This window comes from Megalopta genalis, chromosome 3 (genome assembly GCF_051020955.1).
Source record: "Megalopta genalis isolate 19385.01 chromosome 3, iyMegGena1_principal, whole genome shotgun sequence".
Taxonomy (NCBI): Eukaryota; Metazoa; Arthropoda; class Insecta; order Hymenoptera; family Halictidae; genus Megalopta; species Megalopta genalis.
This window is the reverse complement of record NC_135015.1, coordinates 33,953,467-33,974,222: the sequence shown is the minus strand read 5'-3', so window position 1 is coordinate 33,974,222 and position 20,756 is coordinate 33,953,467. Positions and strand designations below refer to the sequence as shown.

The 20,756-nt window shown below is 45.6% G+C and overlaps 2 protein-coding genes and 1 long non-coding RNA gene across 3 annotated transcripts; 2 read left to right on the top strand and 1 right to left on the bottom strand.

The window, feature by feature from the left end:
* Positions 1–58: 58 nt before the first annotated feature.
* On the top strand, positions 59–18,694 carry LOC117223022 (neuronal acetylcholine receptor subunit alpha-10). The gene is made up of 10 exons (XM_033475125.2): positions 59–201; positions 447–907; positions 6,732–6,868; positions 10,383–10,537; positions 11,102–11,285; positions 15,075–15,291; positions 16,444–16,578; positions 17,325–17,503; positions 17,686–17,815; positions 17,905–18,694. The coding sequence occupies exons 2-10, from the start codon at positions 850–852 to the stop codon at positions 18,168–18,170; spliced, it is 1,461 nt and encodes a 486-aa protein (XP_033331016.1). The 5' UTR covers positions 59–201; positions 447–849; the 3' UTR covers positions 18,171–18,694.
* On the bottom strand, positions 18,685–19,730 carry LOC117223026 (calmodulin-like protein 4). Its single transcript, XM_033475130.2, has 5 exons — positions 19,586–19,730; positions 19,441–19,471; positions 19,205–19,336; positions 18,954–19,136; positions 18,685–18,879 (listed from the first exon to the last, which is right to left on the bottom strand). Exons 1-5 carry the CDS (start codon positions 19,586–19,588, stop codon positions 18,779–18,781), a joined length of 450 nt encoding a protein of 149 aa, XP_033331021.1. The 5' UTR covers positions 19,589–19,730; the 3' UTR covers positions 18,685–18,778.
* On the top strand, positions 19,068–20,583 carry LOC117223027 (uncharacterized). Its single transcript, XR_004490819.2, has 3 exons — positions 19,068–19,169; positions 20,088–20,149; positions 20,289–20,583. It is a non-coding gene; the product is annotated as an uncharacterized LOC117223027 (long non-coding RNA).
* Positions 20,584–20,756: the final 173 nt, after the last annotated feature.

Genomic DNA, 20,756 nt, shown 5'->3' with positions numbered 1-20,756 from the left:
ATCGCACCGGAGTCATCAAGAATCGCGAAGAGGATTCGGTGTAGATCCTGGCCTTGAGACCAGATGCTGCGACCGTTTCTGAGAATTTTACGAGGTGGCAGATTTCGGAAGATGAACGGGGGTTTACTTGTCAATTTGGATGTTGCATAGTGACAGGAGACTGTCGAAACAGTAGAACGCTAGAAAGGTTCAAGCTATTAGGTACTGTTCCATGAAATGAATTTTTAATTCTATGAAACCGTATCATTAAGAGCTTGTATACTTTCTCCGATTTCTTCGAGGTTTATACAATTCGGTATTTCTCCGAGAGAACAGCAATCGAAATCCGTGAGAAATTGTATAAAATTCAAGATAATCAGAGAAAACATACATCTATTTATTAAAACACAATTTCTCGTCGCGGACCTCGTCACATTTTAACCGCGAATTTTTATTTTATTTTTTAGTTGTCACCCGAGAATAATGCTAACAGGGAAACGTGCATCGGGTTTTTGTTGAAGTATAAATACGGAAGAAGGATCCGAGGATTGCTCGAGGTTTTCGTCCGTCCGGAGAGGCAAATATTTCACGGCAGACCGCAGCCTCGTTAATTATCATTGTTGCGGTTAATCGAGTGTCGATCGGTAGTAGTATCGAACGAACAGGACTAGACAGACGAGGGACGGAACCGGTTAGTTTGTTTAACATTCGTGTCTGTATTGTTTGAAACGCCTGCGCGAATTTCCTTGGGATTGGACGCGTTGTGGTAGGGGTAGCGCGGGATTCAGGGTCGAAATTGCACGGTGGTTGAAAAGCATTGGACACCAGTCGAGGACAGGCGGTCTCGCGTTTAAGTGGTCCATCAATTCCATGTCGCCTTTGGCCCTGTTCTTTCATTACGGAGTTTTGGCCATCACTTTCGGTTGCGGTGAGTCTTCATCCCTCAACGTTTCCACCCTTTTTACTCCGTGTTTTCGTCCGACCGTAACCACACACGTTCGCGTTACTTTTATTTCGAGCGTTCGTTTTATAAATTGACTGATCTCATCAACTGGCGCACGGTCTTATTATTAATTTTCAACGCCCGGGAGAATTTTTTGCGAAAAAGCTTCGGAAGTTACAAATTTTCTTTCCAGAAGATCAAGGTAAAAACGTTTACGTTGTTTATTTGCATCTCTTTACCTCGCCGATTCGCTTGATTCTAACGAAGTAATAAACAGTGTTATAACATTATTGTCAGCGATTAAAATAGACGGTGGTAATTTACAAAATAATTTGATCCCCCGTGCAACTGATAACGGAGAAAGAGTAGTTCAGCCAATTACTAGATATTACAACCAACGCGATTGATAATTGCGCCTGTTCACAAGTGTGTTACGAGTTCGAGCGAATTTCGCGAAGCTGTCCGATCGCACGGTGACTCGAGATTTACGTTGTCGCATGCGTGTATCCATTCTTTTCACCGCTGTACCCATGTTTACGTTCGCACGAAACACGTTTATTTCTCAATTAAATCGATCGGTCGCTGGTAGTCGTGCCGTTCCGTCTCCGATCAATCGTCCGTAAACTTGAATCGTTAGATACGCCGACCAGCACCATTAAGTTCGCTGAAACGAGATAAGAGACATTAGCGAGGGAGGCAGGGCGGTGCCGTTTTAATCTGCGATCGGTTACGAGATTCGATCGCGATGCGTAGCCGAGAGATCGAGTCGCCGATCGTCGAGGTAAAACGTCGATTAAGGACGCCGGCCTCGCGACGATTAAGGCCAATTTCTTCTGTCCATTCGGTAATTGGATTTACCCGCAGCAGGATTTCCGCGGCGGTGGCTTCGTGGTCGATTGAGTTTCTTCGAAAAATTTTCCCGCCTGCGAGCGGACACCGGTCTACTACTCGGATACCGAGGTTCGATCCAGCGATCCTTAAATCCTCAACGACACCGATCGGTATCGCCTCATGAATATTTTCCGCGGGCGACGTTTAATCTGTCCTCGGATGAAACATAATTCCTCCACGCTAATTCGGATGTACCGTGGGCACGGGGTAAAAGCCTGTAGAATGCAAATATCGGCTCGTATGCTCGCATAATGATGTAGCACCGTAATACATCCGGGACCATCAATCCTGGGGACTCGCGTTGCTTTTCCCGCTTTCAACTGGCGGATTAATTTAGACGCTATTAAATTCTTCGCGTGCCTCCGTGTCGCAATTTTTGTAAGATTAATGTAGTAACTTTATTGGGCCTGTATCTCGTTCCCTCGCAGGAGACGTTATTTCGCAAAAAAAGAATTCCTCAAGCTTTCTGCTTTACTTAAATTAATTTAGAGACCGCTAGGTTTTTAATTTAGAGATCGTAATTCGGTGCTCTGTAGTGAAACTCTTGTAAGATAAACCGCCTAGTTTTGGCGATTTTGTCTCTGGTAAGTCTTGCAGGAGAATCATTCTGGAAAAATCGTCTGAAAATCATTTTCGTAGAATTGCAGATAGCAAAGAAAAATAGTAAAGTAACGGTAGACCGGTGCGGACGGTTTCTGGGTATTCGATAAGGGTCACAGAAGTTTGTTATCGAACGTTTACCTTGGTCCTGCGGTGTAAACGTTTGCAGACGTCGCGGCGAGGGCGGGAGCCGTCTCAACCCCTAATTCGCGACAGGTACATCGTCGGGATTTGCATACTCGCCCCCAGAAATTCCCGAAGTCCGTCGGAGTGCGTCGAGCCCGCAGATCGATCTGTTTGTTTACGCCGCTACGTCGAAATTATCGGTTAAACGGTGGAATTACCGATCGCCGGAAGATCCTCGGGCTGGCGAAGGGAACTTCGGCGAAAGTTAAACACCCTTAGCTCGTCTTCTCCATTAGCCGGATTAAGCTGTCTCCGAGGGCTTCCTGGAATTTTAGGCGGCTGCGAAAAAGTTTCGAGACCTCTGATAACTGCGGGAATCTGCGCTGCAGTCATATACAGGACCTACAACTGTTGCAGGACAAAATTTTGTATACTTGAAAGTACGAAGGAGCAGGATCGAAGAAAAATTATAGGAGCTTGTTTTAAAATATGTAGTAGGACGTGTACAGGAAAAAATTGTAGGACTTTCGAAAGGCACAGGCTTAAGAAAAATTACCGGGGCTTGTTAAAAAATATCGCAGGACCTATGAGGGTTGCGGAGCTCGCAGAAAAATTGTAGGTATTTTGGAAGACGCTGTAAGGATTCGGAAAAATTATATGGCGACGCTAAAAATATGTTACAGGATTTATAAATATCGTAGAGAGGAAATTATAGGTTCCGCAGAGGATTTACGGAGAAGTTGCTAGGCACGTAAAAATTGTGTACGAAGATTGCAGGCTTTGCTGAGAAATTATAGGATCTGTGGAAGAACATTAGCAGGGATAAAGGTACCAGGCGCCTATAAATCCCATAAATCCTTCTCTTTATTCGACGATATTTTCATCTTGTTACCATTTTTCAGCCCTTTCCCTTTGTCCTCGTGGGCGGCGTTCACGCATGACAAGGACTCAGTCGGCCCGCAGTCTTTCTCTCTGTCTTCCAATTTGCCTCATCAACCTCTCATCTAAAACGCATTTCCTGCAGCATCGACGAACCGCGACGGTCCAAAACGTAGAAGAAACAAGCCGCGATAAAGCCGCCAGAGAAAAACGCTTCCGTTCGCGGATGAAACTAGGCACCCGGGGAACTTAAACGCGCTGAAAGCAACGGGAAGAAATATCAGCGGAACACGAAACGCCATTAGGATCCGCGGGATTTTCCGGGAAAATCCGACAGATATCTCGATCTGACGCGGTGGGTGGCACGGGGCTCTATTCCGGCGGTCGGGATAGCATCCCGAAGAGCTTTCGCGGATGAAAGAGAGCCTGATCGGGCGTTTATGCGACAGCTCGTGTGCCCGCAAGAATGAAGAGCGTTGTGCATTTCGGCCGCGTATCGTTCCATCGATCGCATCGATGACCGATTCAGGAGTTCCCCGGCGTTGCATTCCGAATGCAACCGGGGTTCAGGGACACTCCAGCCCCGGCTGTTGTCAAACTCGAAGCTCGAGTGGCCCCGACTCTATCGGGCGATCTTCCTTTAGCGCTTTTATTCCCCTTGTTAGCTTTTTTTAATAATGCTGCTCGTTAACGCGGGTCTGCGATATACATACCTCTCGATTTTTATTTAGTCGAGTCGATTTAAACTCAAACGAGAACTCCTGATGGAATTCCGATACCGGGAAACAAAAGCCTGGAGGCACGAAAAACGTATCAACAGCCGTAGGGCTCCGCTGAAGTTTCGTTTATTCCATTCGTTATTTGCAAAGCAAAATGGCCCCGCGTACAAGCCGTTCTTTAAACATTTTATTTGCACGTCCGTGTCCAGACCGCGGGCTATTCTTTCCCGTAGCGATTCGTTATGAAATCAAAATTCCACGGGAACTCGGCGACCTAACTTCGACGAGGTTTATCGACGGCGTTAATTAGCATAGCCTTGTTACAGCGGCGGCGGATGCTGAAGTTTTCAACAATAAGGGTCGCTTGTAACAATCGTTCGCGACGGTATGCCGACGAAGTAGCTAACTGGATTTCCAGCTTCTGGGAGAATTTTGCCGGGAACTTTTCTGCGAAATTGCAAAACGTAGGCTGCATTGAAACGGTTGAATTCGGGGGAGACCTTGTCCGGGACGGTGTTCGCCGATTAAAGGAGCGCGCAGCAGATTTGGCATTTTATTCTCGTCGGCGGATTGTCACGGTTTTCTAGAGTGAAATCGGACGCGTTAGGAACGCGGCGCGTAAAGCGTAGAGAATCGCGGAATTTTCGACGGCGGCGGAACCTCCTCGCGCTCCGATTCCGCCGAATGCGAAACTGGCCACTGGAAAACGCCGTAACACCGAATGGGATTTCCGGTTTTTCGCGCTCTTTTCCCGGCCGTTCTTCGGGCTGCTCGATTCCGGCCATCGATCGAGTGTTCTCGAGCGATAAAAGTGCCCATTTTCGCTCGAGACGATCTCGCAATGAACGATTCCCGCGAACCGTCCGGCGGAAAGCGGATTTCCACGGTGTAGTACACGCGAGAAGCGATTTTCTTGCGCCGTCCGCATCCTTCCAGCCGGCTGAAAAATGCATTAGAACCGTTTCCCGGGCCGGCCGACACTCGTTTGTTCTCGATACTTTTCAATTCCAACTATTTCTCGCTTTTTAGGATATCGGAAAAACGCTGTAAGCCTGACCAGTACATCGAAACGCCTCCGCACACGGACACGAGCCCGCTATACCGCGACGCTGACGTAGATTTAACGATCGGAATTAACCGGGTTTGGGGAGAGATCTCCCTGGACCTATCGCGTGACCACCCACCTTTCGGGCCAGGATCCCTTGAAAAGTTCAATGGATGGCTATTTAGAAGACGTACCGCGCGTTAGATCGTCCTATTATCGAGGGAATTACGGTTGCCAGCCGCAGACAGTCGTCTTAGATAAGTTGTATCGCTCTGTTTTCTTAAAACAGCGTTCTGAACAGAGGATTGCCACTAACTCTTATCTGGACGGTTTATAACTTTCAGATGAAAAGTAGAATCCGAGGCATTCGTCGATGCTGCGTCCAACGGAACAATGTTAAATCAGCCCCTTGAAACTACGAGACATTTTGATCGCAAACTTTTGTCAAAGCGATCAACTAGACTGCGAGGACTAGACCGTGGATCCTCATGCAAAATCAAAAGCAACGATTCTAAGAAACAGGGATCAAGTAAAAAATTTGTTTCGTAATAATTTTAGCAACTCGAAAATAATACGTCGATGTTTCTAGTTCTTCCGACGGTTCGCAATTCTTGTATCGCATCTTCTCGTTTCATCCAGAAATGCATCAAATCCACAGTCTAGTCTGATCACGGAGCCGTCGAAACTCCTCTGAACTCGTCCCGAAAGATATTTGTAACCCGTAAGAATTCAGAATTGTCTCGGAGATCGGCCGGGTGATCGAAAGAAGCTCTCCAAGCATATCAAGTGATATATGAACGCGGTTTTACCGTTTTCGCTTTCCTCGAGGACCGGAAAAGTCTCCGAGTCTCTCCGCGAAGATCGATGCTTATCAATTCTGCCGCGGAAGTAGCTATCCATAAAAATGTGTAGTAAAGTGGCCCAGATATCAGGGACAAAGATCTCCTCCTATCCGGAAACAGTCCATCGAGATCGCGCGATAGTTTCACGAGGTAATTTTGAGGGTTGCGATCGATCGCGAAGATCAAAGGTCCCGTCCGCAACCGCCCCCCCCCCCTCGTTTCATTAGCGGAGAACACGAGGAGCATCGGGACCATTCTTGCCATTGTCTTCCGGAAGAGAGATCCCTTTATCTAATAGCGATTTGAAGGCGACGCGACGCCCGTGTCCGCCTTGTGAAAAGACGGGGAACCCGAAAGGGGAAGATTAGCTGGTCCGCGGGATGGCTTCGGCCGCGTTTCGCGGCACAATGGCCACTCGAACGGCCGCAGACGCTTCGGCGTGCGGATCCCGAACGCTGTAATAGATAGCCTTGATGTAACCGAACGGAATCAGATCCGTGATTTCGGCGGAGGGACCATTGTACCGCGCGTAATCCGATTTGGCGACGTGTTTGAGCCCGCGTTCGATTCGATTATCCGCAATGAGCTTCCTGGCTCCGCGGAGGGATGCGACGAATTATGCTGCGGACGGTGTAACGCACTTGTAAACACCGCGAACGGGTTTGTCGATGCGATCGGAGGACTCTAGCTCGGCTTTTGCGTTCCAGGGCTCGGCGATGAACACGAGTACAGACTGACGAAGCATCTCCTCGATGGATACGACGCCGGTGTACGACCCGCCAAGAACTCTTCTCAGCCGCTCGCCGTGGTCTTCGGCCTCTCCCTTCATCACATAATCGATGTCGTGAGTATATACTGTTGTCCCGACATCTCGCAAGCTTCCCGATCGCATGTATATCGTGTCTTTTTACTGTAAGATCACCGAGGATTATTTAATATTAAACCTACCGCGGTCAAAGTGACCGCTTTCTTATTTTGCAATTCTGCAAAGTTTCGAGACTCTTTCGTGGAAAATGCTTGAATAAGTTATATTAGATCTACCGGAAAGTTCTATCCGTTTTTGAATTGAAATATAACACAATTTTCATACGTTTAATAATATTTATTGTAGAATATACTTTCCATCGTTACTGATGACTTCTTGCCAGCGTGATGGCAACTTGTAAATGCCATTTTTAAAAAATGATTTATTTTTAGAGGCGAAGAACTCAACTAGTGCTTGGTTGACATCAGCTTCAGTTTTGAATTTTTGTTCCTGTAAAAAGTTTTGCAAAGAGAGAAACAAGTGATAATCGGAGGGTGCTAGGTCTGGGGAGTATGGTGGATGCGACAGAATTTCCCAGCCTAGCTCTGCGATTTTCTGACGAGTCGCCAAAGCAGCATGTGGTCTGGCATTACCATCGGTAGCCATGTTTTCACGATCGCGTCTCACTTAATAATGACACGAGACATCTTTGTTTCAGTTTATTTAGGAGAGTACATGTGTGTAAATGCAATGATAAAGAGAGATAGTCATATATGTCTCAAATCAACGTGTGCATATGGATTGAAACTTGAAGCGACACTATCGGACAGAACTTTCCGGTAGACTTAATATTATTGGAGCAAGTTTTATAATGAAAACTTTACGAATTCTAAATAAATTCGGTCTTCTCACTTTCGTGAAGCAGTACACGCCAGTTAGTATTACTGCTTGGCAGGTTTAGTGTTAACGTCGACTTTTCGAACGCTTGCCGTGCCATTTTCATCACAGTCGCAAACGATCGTAATTGTCTCGACCCTAATCTATTTCTTGGATGAATTTGATTCCGACTTAAAAGAACGGAATAACGTTAGTACTGTCCCCTTTGTGCGAGGAAGTTTAAACAAAATCCAGACTCACGATTGCCATTGCTGCTCCCATCTCTTTACATTTCGAGGGATCAAAGGTACATACCAGAGTGCAAGCATTCACAGCTGGGTCTCTTCTATTCGAAATATTCCTCAGGCTCTGGTCTTCTGTAGTATTTTTTCTATTTATACACGCGGTGAAGCATTTTACGTCTTCTGGGAACTTTATGTAAGATCGTTGCTTTCCTTTGATCCAATATGACCCGATTTTCTGGCAGATCAATATATAATTGGAACAGAGAATTGTGCTTAATTCGATGGGAATATTGGGTAAACTGTAAAATCGTATTCTTTGATGAAGCAGTGCAAACAAAATCAGGTTCGAACAATGAAGGTACGCTTCCCTTTCATAGTTCCTTGTTGATTCTCGTCCGCCGCGGCGCACGCTTTAACTTTTCAATTCTTATTTCATTAAATATATATATTGCAAAGTACAGTGAAATCTCCTTCCTGATTTTCCTCCAGCTTGTAAACAAAAATGGACGATGGACAATTTTTAGATTTGTCGATAATCGGTAACTATAAAAACGCGCCGCGAGGCTCGAATAAGGGAGATCTACAATTTGTAATTATAAGGGAGAATTTACTGCAAAATAGATTTCTCGAAAACAAAAGACCGCGAACGGGGAACGCGATTATCTGAACCGGAGCGTGAATCGGTATTAGCTTAAACTCTTTCCGCGACGATTCCTGACGAACGCGGGGAGGCCGCGGCGGCGGTGGCTTTATGGAAATTTGGCAAATTGCTGGAAATTGGTTAGGTCAGGTTGGACTCGTTCGATTCCGCGTCAATAGGAGATCCCTAGTAGTCGGCGGCGTGTTCCGTCAAAAACATCCGAATTCGCGGCATGAAAAATTCGTTTGTACCGGAGCGATTTGAATAATGAGCTTCCCGCTCGCGGTGAATCGAAGTGGCTCGAGCAAAAGGAACTCGAGAGCCTTTGAACCCCGTTACGGTGGGGAACGGTGTCTCTCTTTGAAGGTGGAAAAGTGTTCCGCGGATCGTGGCGAGGTGAAATAATATCGAAATCGAAAGGGGCTATCCCCGGACAAGGTACGGCGGAAGAATTTCCGCGCGGCCCGTTTCCCGAACAAAACGGGGACTTTTCGTGTATCCGGGTCAAGCCTACTCGGACCAGCATTAACATCCACTTCGCCGGAAGTATCGGCAGTCTGCGATACTGCCGCGTTTCAGCACGGCTAAATATCGATTTATATTCATTACGATATAGATATATATTTCTTTTTGCTGTCGCGGACACCGGCCTGGTGACAGGAAAAGAACAGAGAGAGAGAGAGGGAGAGAGAGAGAGAGAGAGAGAGAGAGAGAGAGAGAGTGCGTATATATATTGTATATGTGTGTGTATGTATGTATATATGATCCTTTCTCGTGGGACTGTGAAGCGTCGGGTAACCGGAAATGCCCAAGACAAATTGCCGTCGGAACACGTAAGCCCGATGGAAACTTCGAAAGATTTATCTCTCGTGTGTACCTAACGAGAATCATCTTTCACCCTACATATTTTCATCGCGACTCGCCTAAAGACACTTATTCTTTCCCGGCCGCGGTGATGCGCCACGGCGAATCCTCGAGCTTCGGTTGCCGCGATTTAAACCGGCGATTTGTCAACCACAGGAATTCTCCTCTCCACCCGAGGGACTAGTCGACTAGTCGCACTGATTTCTCATATTCAATGATCCGCTAATAAGAAGCGGATACATAAATATCGTGCGAGATGCTGCGACACGTTTCACTCTTCTAATCCTACGAGATGCTTAAAGTATCCTGCGATAAAATAGCCGAGACACCCTTGCAGGCAGTCCGCGAGTCACCTTTCATCTTTCTGTCAGTTAATCCTACGACGTGCTTGAAATATTCTGTATAAAATAATATAATATAGTATAATATTTTATATTATATTGCATCATATCATATAATATAATATTATATTATGAATTATATATTATATTATATATTATATTATATATTAATTCATAATATTATATTATGAATTATATATTATATTATATCATATCATATAATATTATATAATATTATATCATATCATATAATATTACATTATATTATATTATGTTATATTATATTATATTATATGGTACAATGTAACAATAAAATGATAATATTTCTAACATATCGAAATTGTTGGAGCTCGAGAGTATGCTTTTAGAAAAGTTTATAAAAGGCCGACGCGGGTCTGTTCATCGCCAACTGTTTCTCCTTACCAAAGAAGTAACTGGATGGACGTTGAGAGCGCTCGCGGGACTCCCGGTGTTGTTACAAAGGAAATATATCGTGTTCAGGAGGTTGAAAAGCATCGTATCGGTTTCGCGGACCCCTTTAATTGCGCCCGGAAAAGTACATTTCTTCCGACAGTGGTGTGGATCGTTTCTGGCGCGGATGCGTATATAAGACCGGTCTCTCAGTTGTTTGATTTGTCTCATCGCAGGACGAGAAGAACCAGATACTGACGACGAACTGTTGGGTCACGCAGGTCTGGACGGACCATCATCTGAAATGGAACGCCTCGGAGTTCGCTGGGATCCAGGTGATCCGCGTTCCGTACAACCGCGTCTGGAGGCCCGACACCATTCTTTACAACAAGTAAGACACTGGAGCGATTCTACTCGGCGATCGAACCGGCGACAATTAAATCCGTGTCGTGGGGATCTTCGCGCTTCTCTAGAAAATTCCTCGAAGGAAACGTGGGAAATTCTCCCTAATTTAATAATAATTTAAATAATAATTTAAATAATAATTTAATAATAATTCTCCCTAGGGAAATTCTCCCTAATCGACGCCTCAGACCGTACGCGAAAATGGACAATTTGGGAAAAAGAGAGACGATTATTCGAGCCTCGCGGCTCGTTTTTATAGTTACCGATCGTTAACAACTGTAAAAACGAGTCGCAATTGTCCATTTCCCAGTTGTCCAATCGTTAATTCTTTCTCTTTTTCGTACAATCTGAGCGTCAATTAGGGAGAATTTGATGCCACGAGCATCGTAGAATTGTCGAAGCAATTGTGAAAATCTACCGAACAAGATGGTCGCGAAAGCACCATAGAATCGATTCGAAAAGTAGTAGCAGCTATCGATTGCCCGAGAGGAGAGACTCGTCGCGATTTCTTCTCCCCGATATTACCCAATATGCTCCGCTTTGTTTACAGCGCAGATCCGCAATACAGCTCGGCGGTCATCAATACGAACGTGATCGTCAGCCACACGGGGGAAGTTGTGTGGCTCAGTCACGGCATCTTTCGCAGCAGCTGCGACATCGACGTCGAGTTCTTCCCGTTCGATGAGCAACGATGCGTCTTGAAGTGGGCATCGTGGACCTACGATGGCTACCAAGTAAGACATCTGCACGTAGCGTCCAACGTCTCAGTCCACCACATTCCTCGCTACAATTTTTAGCCGAGGCCAAGAACCATCCAAGAACACGATCCTAGAACAGAAAACATTCGACAGACTCTAGGAACTGGCTTACCGGCGTTTCCCATCGAATTAGCTCCGTCAAAGCGTAGCGCACGAACGGTAGAAAGCGTAGAAGCAAATGTTCCACTCGCTTGCTCTTTATGGAATTAGTCTTAGAGGTTTATCGATCGTTTCTGTCAAGTAGAGAAGCGTTCAGAATTGATTAGACAATTTCTATTACTTCTCTCATTGTCAGAGAGCAGACACGTCTCATTCTCAAATCCGAGCAGACACGAACTTTTGCATAAAGTAAAAATTGCCAGAATCGATTAACGCTCTGTTTCGAGAAATAGAACTGGTCGTAATTGATCGGACGTACCTTTCCAACAAGTTAGAAGCGGCCAGAATCGATCGGATGCTCTGCTGCAAGCGAGTAGAAGTGTTCGGAATCGGTCGGACAATTTCTGTGATACTTGTCAGCGCGAGTAGCAGCGGGCGAGACGTGATATCAGCCACGTCGAATCACTTAAAATTCATGCGCGATCTACTTGAAATTTTATTTTCATTTTCTGTAAGCCGCGGGGAGCCAGCGGGAAATTTTCTTTCTTCCACGCTTTCTACCAATTTTTTCGCCGCTTCCGACACCGTTTAAGAGACGATTCTTCGCCGCGCGACCAAGACTTCTTCCCGGTCACGCTCGTGAATTCGTTAGCCGGCGCGGGAACTCGGGCAAGTTCTCGCCGGTTCTTGCAACGCGATGCACCATGCAAATTCACCGGGGCCAGAAGTTCTTGATCGGCGGTTAGGCGATTTAATCGGACAGCTTGTGCGACCTGCATCCGCGTCTCTGTTGCCCTCGATTCCGAACAGTTTCCTCCCTTGGGACGGCATGCAAATCGCGAGGCGATATATAGGGTCGGTTCCCGACGTCGGCGGACAATAAACAATACATATACAATATATATATATATATATATATATATATATATATATATATGCATGTGTGTGTATGTATATATATGCCGGGGGAACCTTGAACGCTCGACGCGGTGACCAACTTTTTTCTCCCGTTTTCCCGTCTCGGGAAATCCTGCGATCGGACGACTGCCTCTCCATTTCTCGAGGAACGAGCTCTCGGATTAGATCGAGGCCTGGTTCTTCGTTATTGTGCTCGCCTCCTCTTAAAAATCTCGGCGTTCTCTGGCTTCCTGCGGATCCACGGAATTAAAAAGGCTCACAGTCAATGCGGTCTGCTCGCGCGACTACAAACTCGAGGGCTCCAGACTGCAGCCGGTGAAACTTCAGACATAAAATACCGCGACTCCGAAATTAATATAGTCACCGGAAAATTGCTGGAATTCTCCTCGTTAGAGAGAACATTATGCCGTTACGTTTCGGATCCTCGATCATTAGAGCCCTTCGTCGTGCTCGTACATTTATAATCCAACAACGAATAATACGGTTACGGAAATATTTTGCATTGGTGTTCTTCGAAGCAATCTTTTTGCCAAACAACAGCACACGTTTCCATTTAGATCCAGCTCCGGTAGAGCCCTTTGCAGGGCTCCTATTCTGGATCTCCGTGCAAAATTGTGTCGGTGGAATTCAATATGGTGAGAGCGTCGGAAGCATTTTACAATCGTGGAACGTGTACAAGCTGCCATACGCTGGCCGTGGGCAGGATAGCCAGATTTCACGGAGAGAGAGAGAGAGAGAGAGAGAGAGAGAGAGAGAGAGAGGCCGAGCTTTCGCGAGTCCAGAGACGCTTAACAGGCGCAAATCGAAAATACCGGCTCGGCAAGTCGCGAAAATGGCCCGGGCAAATCGAACAGCTTAATCCCGCATGCGAGAAGAGTTGAATGCGAGGCCCGCGAGCCCACCCTTTCACCGAGTTTTCCCATTTCCTATTCCGACGTTGAATACATTTTGCGTTTTTGTCGTCTAAAACGATGGGAATACGATTCCGGGATTAGGCGCCACCGAAATATCCATCTGCGAAATCTTTCCGGCGCCTATTCTTTATTATTTACCACCGCGAAATATCTCCTCGGCGACGATCCCGTTCCATACTTTATACAAGATCGTGCTATCGTTTGTCTTACCATTATTTTGGAACTGTGCGTGACGATTTATCGTTCATAGAAGTATGTATCTCGATGCAGGAATCAGACACGGCGAGATGTCAAATGGAGATTAACGCTTCTTATTATCACACTTTCTATGCGATTATTAAATGCACAGTAGAGCAGCGATTATCCGAGCTAGTCTGAAGAACGCGAACGTGCGAATAATAGAGTAGTTGGTTGAATACAGTGCTAGATTAGATTCCTAATGATTTTTGCAACAAATTGTGTTGTATATGGACTATGTTACGCCGAGCTATTAACCCTTTGCACTCGGATGTCAAAGTGACATCTTTATTTAATTATTATTTTCCTTCGTACTATGAAACCTTCGTTGCGTAAAATGCATAATTAAAAACACAAAATTTGTTATTTATCAGTTCCTATAAAATTTTTGAGCAGCATCATGATTTTTCTTTCAATTCGAATTTATGTAACGAAATCTGAATGTTTGCAAAATCTGTTCCGAGTGCAAAGGGTTATTATTATCTTATTTTTTTTATTATTATTTATCTTATTATCTTATCTCTATTATTAAAGCGTAATTATTATCTTCCTTCACACTATAAAACCGTCGTCGCGTAAAATGCATAATTAAAAACACAAAATTTGTTATTTATCAGTTCCTATAAAATTTCTGAGCAGCATCATGATTTTTCTGTCAATTGGAATTTATATAACGAAATCTGAATGTTTGCAAAATCTGTTCCGAGTGCAAAGGGTTAACTGATAAGACGCATTTGGATAATCGAAGTTCTACTTGTAAATAATAACGCAAACGTTGGGACACCACCACGTAAAATTCTTCGATAGGTAAAAAAATTGTGCTAGATTTGCACGCACAGGACCGTAAAGTCCCGCAGATATTTTTCAGCGTTGTGCCACGAGGCATCTGCCAATTTATTTCACGTTCGAAACTGCTCAGTCCGGTCTCTCGAAAACTATACACGTTAACACATCGGGCGTGCACGTAAAACGCAGCATCCTTCCGTCGCTGGTAATCCGTCCGGCGGATAGAAGTATCCCATTTCCGCTGTCCCGTCGCGTCAAACACGGTTTCCCGGCCGCTGCGTTTTTCCTGTCCGACACCTATCCACCGGCTTGTCTCGCGGCGATAGTGCTCGAAACGCTGACACGTAATCGGTTCTCGCACCCGCCGGCACTAACTCGAGGAGACGGTTTAACACTTTTAATCCTGCACCAACGCGCGCGCGCGGTGTCCGGTAATTGACCGTGTCCACGGGAACGTTTCGCGATCGGGCCGGTCAGATTCCGGGGGAATTTTTTATTGACGCGATCGGCCGAATTTCTAGGTCTTTTTTTCGGCTCGAGAGGAACCGCTTTCGTATCCACCGTTCAACAGAGATTATTCTCGACGAATCGGCTGGCCGATTTAACGCTGCCGTTTCACGAATTTATTTAAGAAAATTACGAATTCTGCGCTCTTCCGTGACCCAAGTTGAACATTCTTGTATCCGCTGTGCGAGAGAAATTATTCTTGGCGGATCGGGTCTTCGAACCGACGTCGTTCCAAAGCGATTCGTCCCGCGAGACTTGCTATCGTCGACGAACGCGACCAGCCGAGTTCTTTGCCATGTTTCAGCTCGAGCTGGAGAGACAAAGCGAGCAAGGCGATATCAGCAACTATCAGGCGAACGGCGAGTTCGATCTGCTCGACTTCTCGGCGCGAAGGAACGTCGAGTACTATTCGTGCTGCCCGGAACCGTACCCCGACATCACTTACGAGATCCGACTGCGACGACGTCCGATGTTCTACGTGTTTAACTTGATCCTCCCCTGCATACTCATCAACGGTGTCGGTGAGTCCGGGAAGTTAGCCCGATAAGTATAATACAATCACGAGCAGAGCATCCCCCTACCTCCGTCGTTCTTCTTATGAAACTCGGGCTTACTCCTCCCCGCGCGACATCCGCGAAAGATGCAATCTTCTTTGCAAGAGGGTCAAGTGCCCTTATCGTGTACCTGATGGAAATTTCATTAAAAACTCTCGAATCGCGATGCACGCGGGGGTAGGAAGAAGGAAATACCTGCCTCATGGAATCTTTTTTTTTAGCTAAATAGCTACTTCGCCGATGGACGGCCCTTGGGATTAAGAACGATTTCGCCCAGTCGGAGATGCTCTCGCGCTCGTTGCACGGTGATTTCGATATTTAACGTTCGACTCGTTCCACAGGGTGTCCCGAAATTATTTTATAAGCGAGAAATGAGGGATCGCTGGGGTCATTTGAGATTTGCTGGCGCGAGACGACGGCCGAGCCAATGAGAGGCCGCTTCGTGCCAGCTGATCTCGTCTCTCGTTGGTCACTATTTATTCTTAATAACTCGTAAAAAATGCCGCGGATTGCATTTTCGCGAAGGAAACAATTACTTGAAATGATCTCAAGACTCCCTCATCTCTCGCTTGTACAATAATTTTAGGACACCCTGTATATTTTAATCGCGAGAACGCCCGGGCACGAGTGTTTCGCATGTTCTCGTGTGTACCTATAAATTGTATAAAAATTCTGGGACCCCGGATACATGGAAATTTTATTGCAGAAGGTCAAGCGTCCGGCTACCCTATGCTCGAAGGGTCGAACATTGCAACCCCTTCGGCTATCAGATTCGATTATCTTTCGGTTTCAACGTTCATCCCCCTCCCCCTTCTGGTGGCATATTTTAAAGATAATTTCTGTAGGAACGAGCGCATAAACCTCCATGATTAAACTCGTTTAACGAAAGACGGTAGGAATGTCCTTTCGCGGTAGGGAAATTTATGCGGAACTTTCTTCGCCGTGGTCCCCACGGTTTTTCCCCCTTTTTATTTCTCCGTTCGTCGCGGGAGGACGAACTTTTCGGAGAATGCCTTCTGTTCGATATTCCGCGGCGAGAACGGGGGGTGGGTGAGGGTGGCACCGGTCGAGAAAGGAAAACTTTCTCAGCCGATCTGTTCTATGTGACGGTTTATTCAGCGCTGTTGGTATTCTACGTGCCGTCCGAATCCGGCGAGAAAGTCACCCTTGGGATTTCGGCGTTGCTGTCGATGACCGTCTTCCTGATGACCATTCGCGAGACCCTGCCGCCCACCGAGAAGACGCCGCTTATCAGTGAGTACAGACGCTGCGCGCAGAACCCCTTGGAATCGCTGTTATCCTCTCATTTACACGAAAGCCGCAAGGGATTGTACGTATTTCCGCGCCCTTTTTCTATGGAACGATTTATGTCCGACAAAGACCTCGACGGGGTTGAAAGCAGAGGTTTCGCCGTTTAAGATCGGCTAAATCGCGTCGTCGTGCGATCATTTTGTTCGCAAAGTTACCGAGGGGATGATTGGAACGAAGGGTAGAATTAACAGTTCTCGATTCGGTGTAGATCGGAAAGAATTGAAATAAATCGGACACGTGAAATATACATTTTTTCGCCTGCTCGCACAATCGTCCCCGGCGCGGCCTGCGAAAGGAATAATTCCATAGACTGTGCGGCCATTATTTCGATCCATTGGAACGTGAAGCACCTCCGGATATTTTCATTTGCATCGGCCCCGTTGGAAAAAGGCTGCCGGCGAAATAATCAGCAGCTCGGGTCCAGATATAACGAGAAACGAACCGATACAGCGTTTCCGCGGGCCGTTGACGTAACCGCGTTGATTGAAAATTCCCAGGTGTCCCGTTTGAGAGCCATCCGACACGGGATCGCCCCCGGTTTCAAGAAGTATCCCGTGTGGCCTACACCCGGCCCGGAAACTTTGTAATTGCAGCGACGAATTAATTTATGCAAAAGGCGCGATTCCACGGGGCTCCGAATTAGCGACGGTTAATCCAGACTTTAATCGTCGCCTGTGTGTCGTCACCAGGTCTCTACTACGGTGTCAGCATATGCCTGGTGTCGTTCGCTTCCGGACTGGCCGTGGTCACGCTGAACGTTCACCATAGAGGGGTGCGGGGCACCAGGGTGCCCACCATTGTCAGGTCTTTGGTGCTGGACAAGCTGGCCAGAGTGGTTTTCCTGAACTTCCAAGAGGAGAAGAGATCGGTAACGTATATTCCGCTTCAAGGTAGACTGCTTTTCCTTCGATGGTTTTGCCCAGTTCCACCCAAAATCCTGCTAGATCACCTAGAGTAGCCAAGGTCCATCAGAAAAGTATAGTCGAATAAACTCTGAAGTACTTTCAATAAAAATGCTGCATTATCTGTAACGAAACATTCCCCTTTCAGGAGCAGATGGAGCCTCCTCGAAGAAGGAACAACTGTCCACTGCACTGCAAACCGGAAGTGTCGCAGTCCCAGTCGTCGCCCAAATTCATGAGCAAACGAGAGGACAGCAATAGCAGCAGTCCCAGTTTGGGTGAGTCCCCCAGCTACCAATGAGCTTGGCAAGAACACGCTCCCAACGTCTGATTCGCAATAAATTAGAGGGAAACAAAAAACCTGCAGATCTCGGGAAAGAGGGTGGCCTTGAGGCGCAATGGTCCCGGGTGCTGGGAAGAGTGCACGCGACCATAGAGAGAAACGAGAGACGACTGACCGAGCAGGATCGAAGAGAGAGAACCGAGCTGGATTGGAAACAGGTCGCTTTAGTCAGCGACCGCGCTTTGCTCTGTGTTTTTTTCCTGACGACCATTGTCAGCACCACTGTCATCCTGTGCGGCTCTCCGCCGACCACGAACATTGCCAAAGAGAGCGGAGACAATGGCCGCTGACCGGAAACCATGACTAATTAAGGATAACGTCGACGCCTTATCGACGGAGCACCGGAGCGCCGATCGCTTGCATCTAACAAGGGAAAATCTCCATCCAAGAATTTATGAAACTTTCAGAACTTGTAACGCAGATATAGGTACCTATTATGCTATTTCAATTTGCAATCTACATTCGCTCTAAGGAATTTGAATTGACAACGCAAAGTTTGCTCTCCGTACGACAGATTAAGCTGACGCACTTCTGCGTCATCCGTAACAGATGACTTATCGAGTTCTCCGTTGATAAGGTGTTGAGGTCGGTGTGATTTTTTGACACGAGTCAATTTCGGTTCGCTTTTAGAAACGGAGAATTATGTCTCTCTCTTCCTTTTTTATATGATAAAAGACGAAGTCGAGGTACATTCTGTAAATAACGCGCGCATCGAGGAGAGCTCTTGGCATACTTTTAAGTCCGTTGGGTATAAGTGTTCTAGGGGTAAGATGTATGGTTTAATAATAAACTCTTTTCTCTGTGTTAATCTTAAGGATAATGTACCTTTACTATAAATATTTGTTATAAATATATGTCTGGGTATATTATAAAAATCTTATTGGTGTAGAAAAGTACTTTAGTAGTAGTCAGGTACAGGCGCACAAGCTATCTTCACAAAGTCCTCGTATTTCACGTGTCCATTCAGGGACACATTAGCCTCGCGGAAGATTTGCTCCACTGTGAAATAGTCGTATTAGTTATTAAGTTGAATTTCTTCGATGATTTGATCGTTTCTCTATATTATGTGCAACCTTCTTTGTTACTTAGTTGTTCACCCCAGTGAAGCAGCATGTGAGCCAGTTGGCGGGCAGGTATGGTACCATTCCTAGACTTGTCTGCAGCCTGAAAGGCCTGTATCACCTCCTTCGGAAGATCCTCCGCCCTAGTCTGTAGATGCATCACCTCCAAAAAGTCAGCAAACGACATCTTCCCACCTGGAAATCTTGTTTTAGTTGTCTCCCTTCATTGTAAGTTCTTTTAATTAATTTACATTGTTGTATACCTTTCTCCTTTAAATATTTATTCAACTCTGCTATAGTGGGACTTAGTCCCAGGGATCTCATGATGATCGTGAGTTCGTCCAGAGTTCTTATGTGGCCGTTTCTTGCAAATAAATAAAAACACTCCCTGAATTCTGCGGAAAGGAGTAATTTTAATAATAAAAAGATTCATGGAATTTTTATACATAGTTTTAGTACTTACTTAGTTACATACTTAGTTATTGGAGAGTGTACGTACCATCTATGTCTTCTTCGCGGAAGTAACGAGCCTAAAACAATGATCTTAATTAGTGTATACAAAAAAACCATGTTGAATAGTTCCTTGAAAATGCCTAGAGATCATAGTCCAACAATTAGTGTTTAAGTAAGCGCTGCATAATTACCATAATTATTATTATTTAAAGCCAAAACACTTGTTAGGAGTTATAGCTTCGCTTTCTACCTGTTGTTTACGTGTCACATAACGTTACCTGAGGCGAAGCTGGGTTGTTCGACCCAACTGCACCTGAACATCTGTTGTTGTACGAAGGCGACATCTTCTGAACACGGCCCAAGCTTCTCCGCGTAATAATCGGTTATCATCCGCGATACAGGAGGCTCCAATTAATTTTTTAAATCGGTAAGAATCGATTTCATCGAAGGTTTTATACGCTAATTGAATTTTCAAGCGTCACGACATTCACATTTCATATTGTTTTAACTGTACAAATAGCTGTCCTCGTGTTTGCGAACGTAAAGTCCTCCGGGACCACGTTTAATTATCACCCGCTGTCCATCAATCTTTATTTAATTTTCAGCAGACCGTAAATATTAATTGAGCAGTTAAACTGAACATGTTAACTCAATCTCAAAATATCGCGACACTTAAATTTGATTTTATTTCAGTTCGCACGACCATTTCATGGCCCTTCCTTCCCGTTCCTTCGACATCCGTGAACCGGAAATAGGTATGCAACTACCACCCTCGTTGAGTAAACAACCTAAATCGAGTCAAATAAATTTGATATTCATAGAAAACAGTTCTTCCGATTGATTGAAGAAACGCTATTAGTTCATTCTAAAGGATCGAATATATTATTATTGTAGGAGACATCGTTATAATGATCGAGGTTCCTTAAAGAAGAAGACAAGTCCTTGACATTTACCATTCCCAAAGCGCCTCGGCACAAGGGAAACAAACCGTTTCGTCGCTACAAAGACACTGAATCATCGCTGCGGAACAGAGAAAAAAGGAACAAGGTAGATGACACGGAAAAAAACAACGACAGTTTCACGGAAGAATCAGCAATTTACATGAGCAAACCTTCGCCCGTCCTTCGTCTGGACAGAATCATCGCTGCAACATTGTAGACACACACAAATATCATTTAATTGACACAAAGGACGGACAGGATACAGCCCCTGGACCACGGTGCCCGGGTCTACCTTGAACCAGGTTTCCAATATTATACTACTGAATGTTAATGATTTACCCGGCACGGTTCTCTAAAGGTTTAACGGTCAGCTGTTTGGTCGGGCGACCTTTAAAAATATCAGACTATCCCGGAAATTCTT

Coding starts and splice junctions, on each gene's coding strand:
- LOC117223022 (XM_033475125.2), top strand. CDS start 850: ATGTCGCCTTTGGCCCTGTTCTTTCATTACGGAGTTTTGGCCATCACT. Junction 908..6,731: donor GGCCATCACTTTCGGTTGCG/GTGAGTCTTCAT, acceptor TTTGCGTTCCAG/GGCTCGGCGATGAACACGAG. Junction 15,292..16,443: donor CATACTCATCAACGGTGTCG/GTGAGTCCGGGA, acceptor CGGTTTATTCAG/CGCTGTTGGTATTCTACGTG.
- LOC117223026 (XM_033475130.2), bottom strand. Junction 19,137..19,204: donor TAAATATTTAAAGGAGAAAG/GTATACAACAAT, acceptor CAAGATTTCCAG/GTGGGAAGATGTCGTTTGCT. Junction 18,880..18,953: donor ACAACTAAGTAACAAAGAAG/GTTGCACATAAT, acceptor ACTATTTCACAG/TGGAGCAAATCTTCCGCGAG.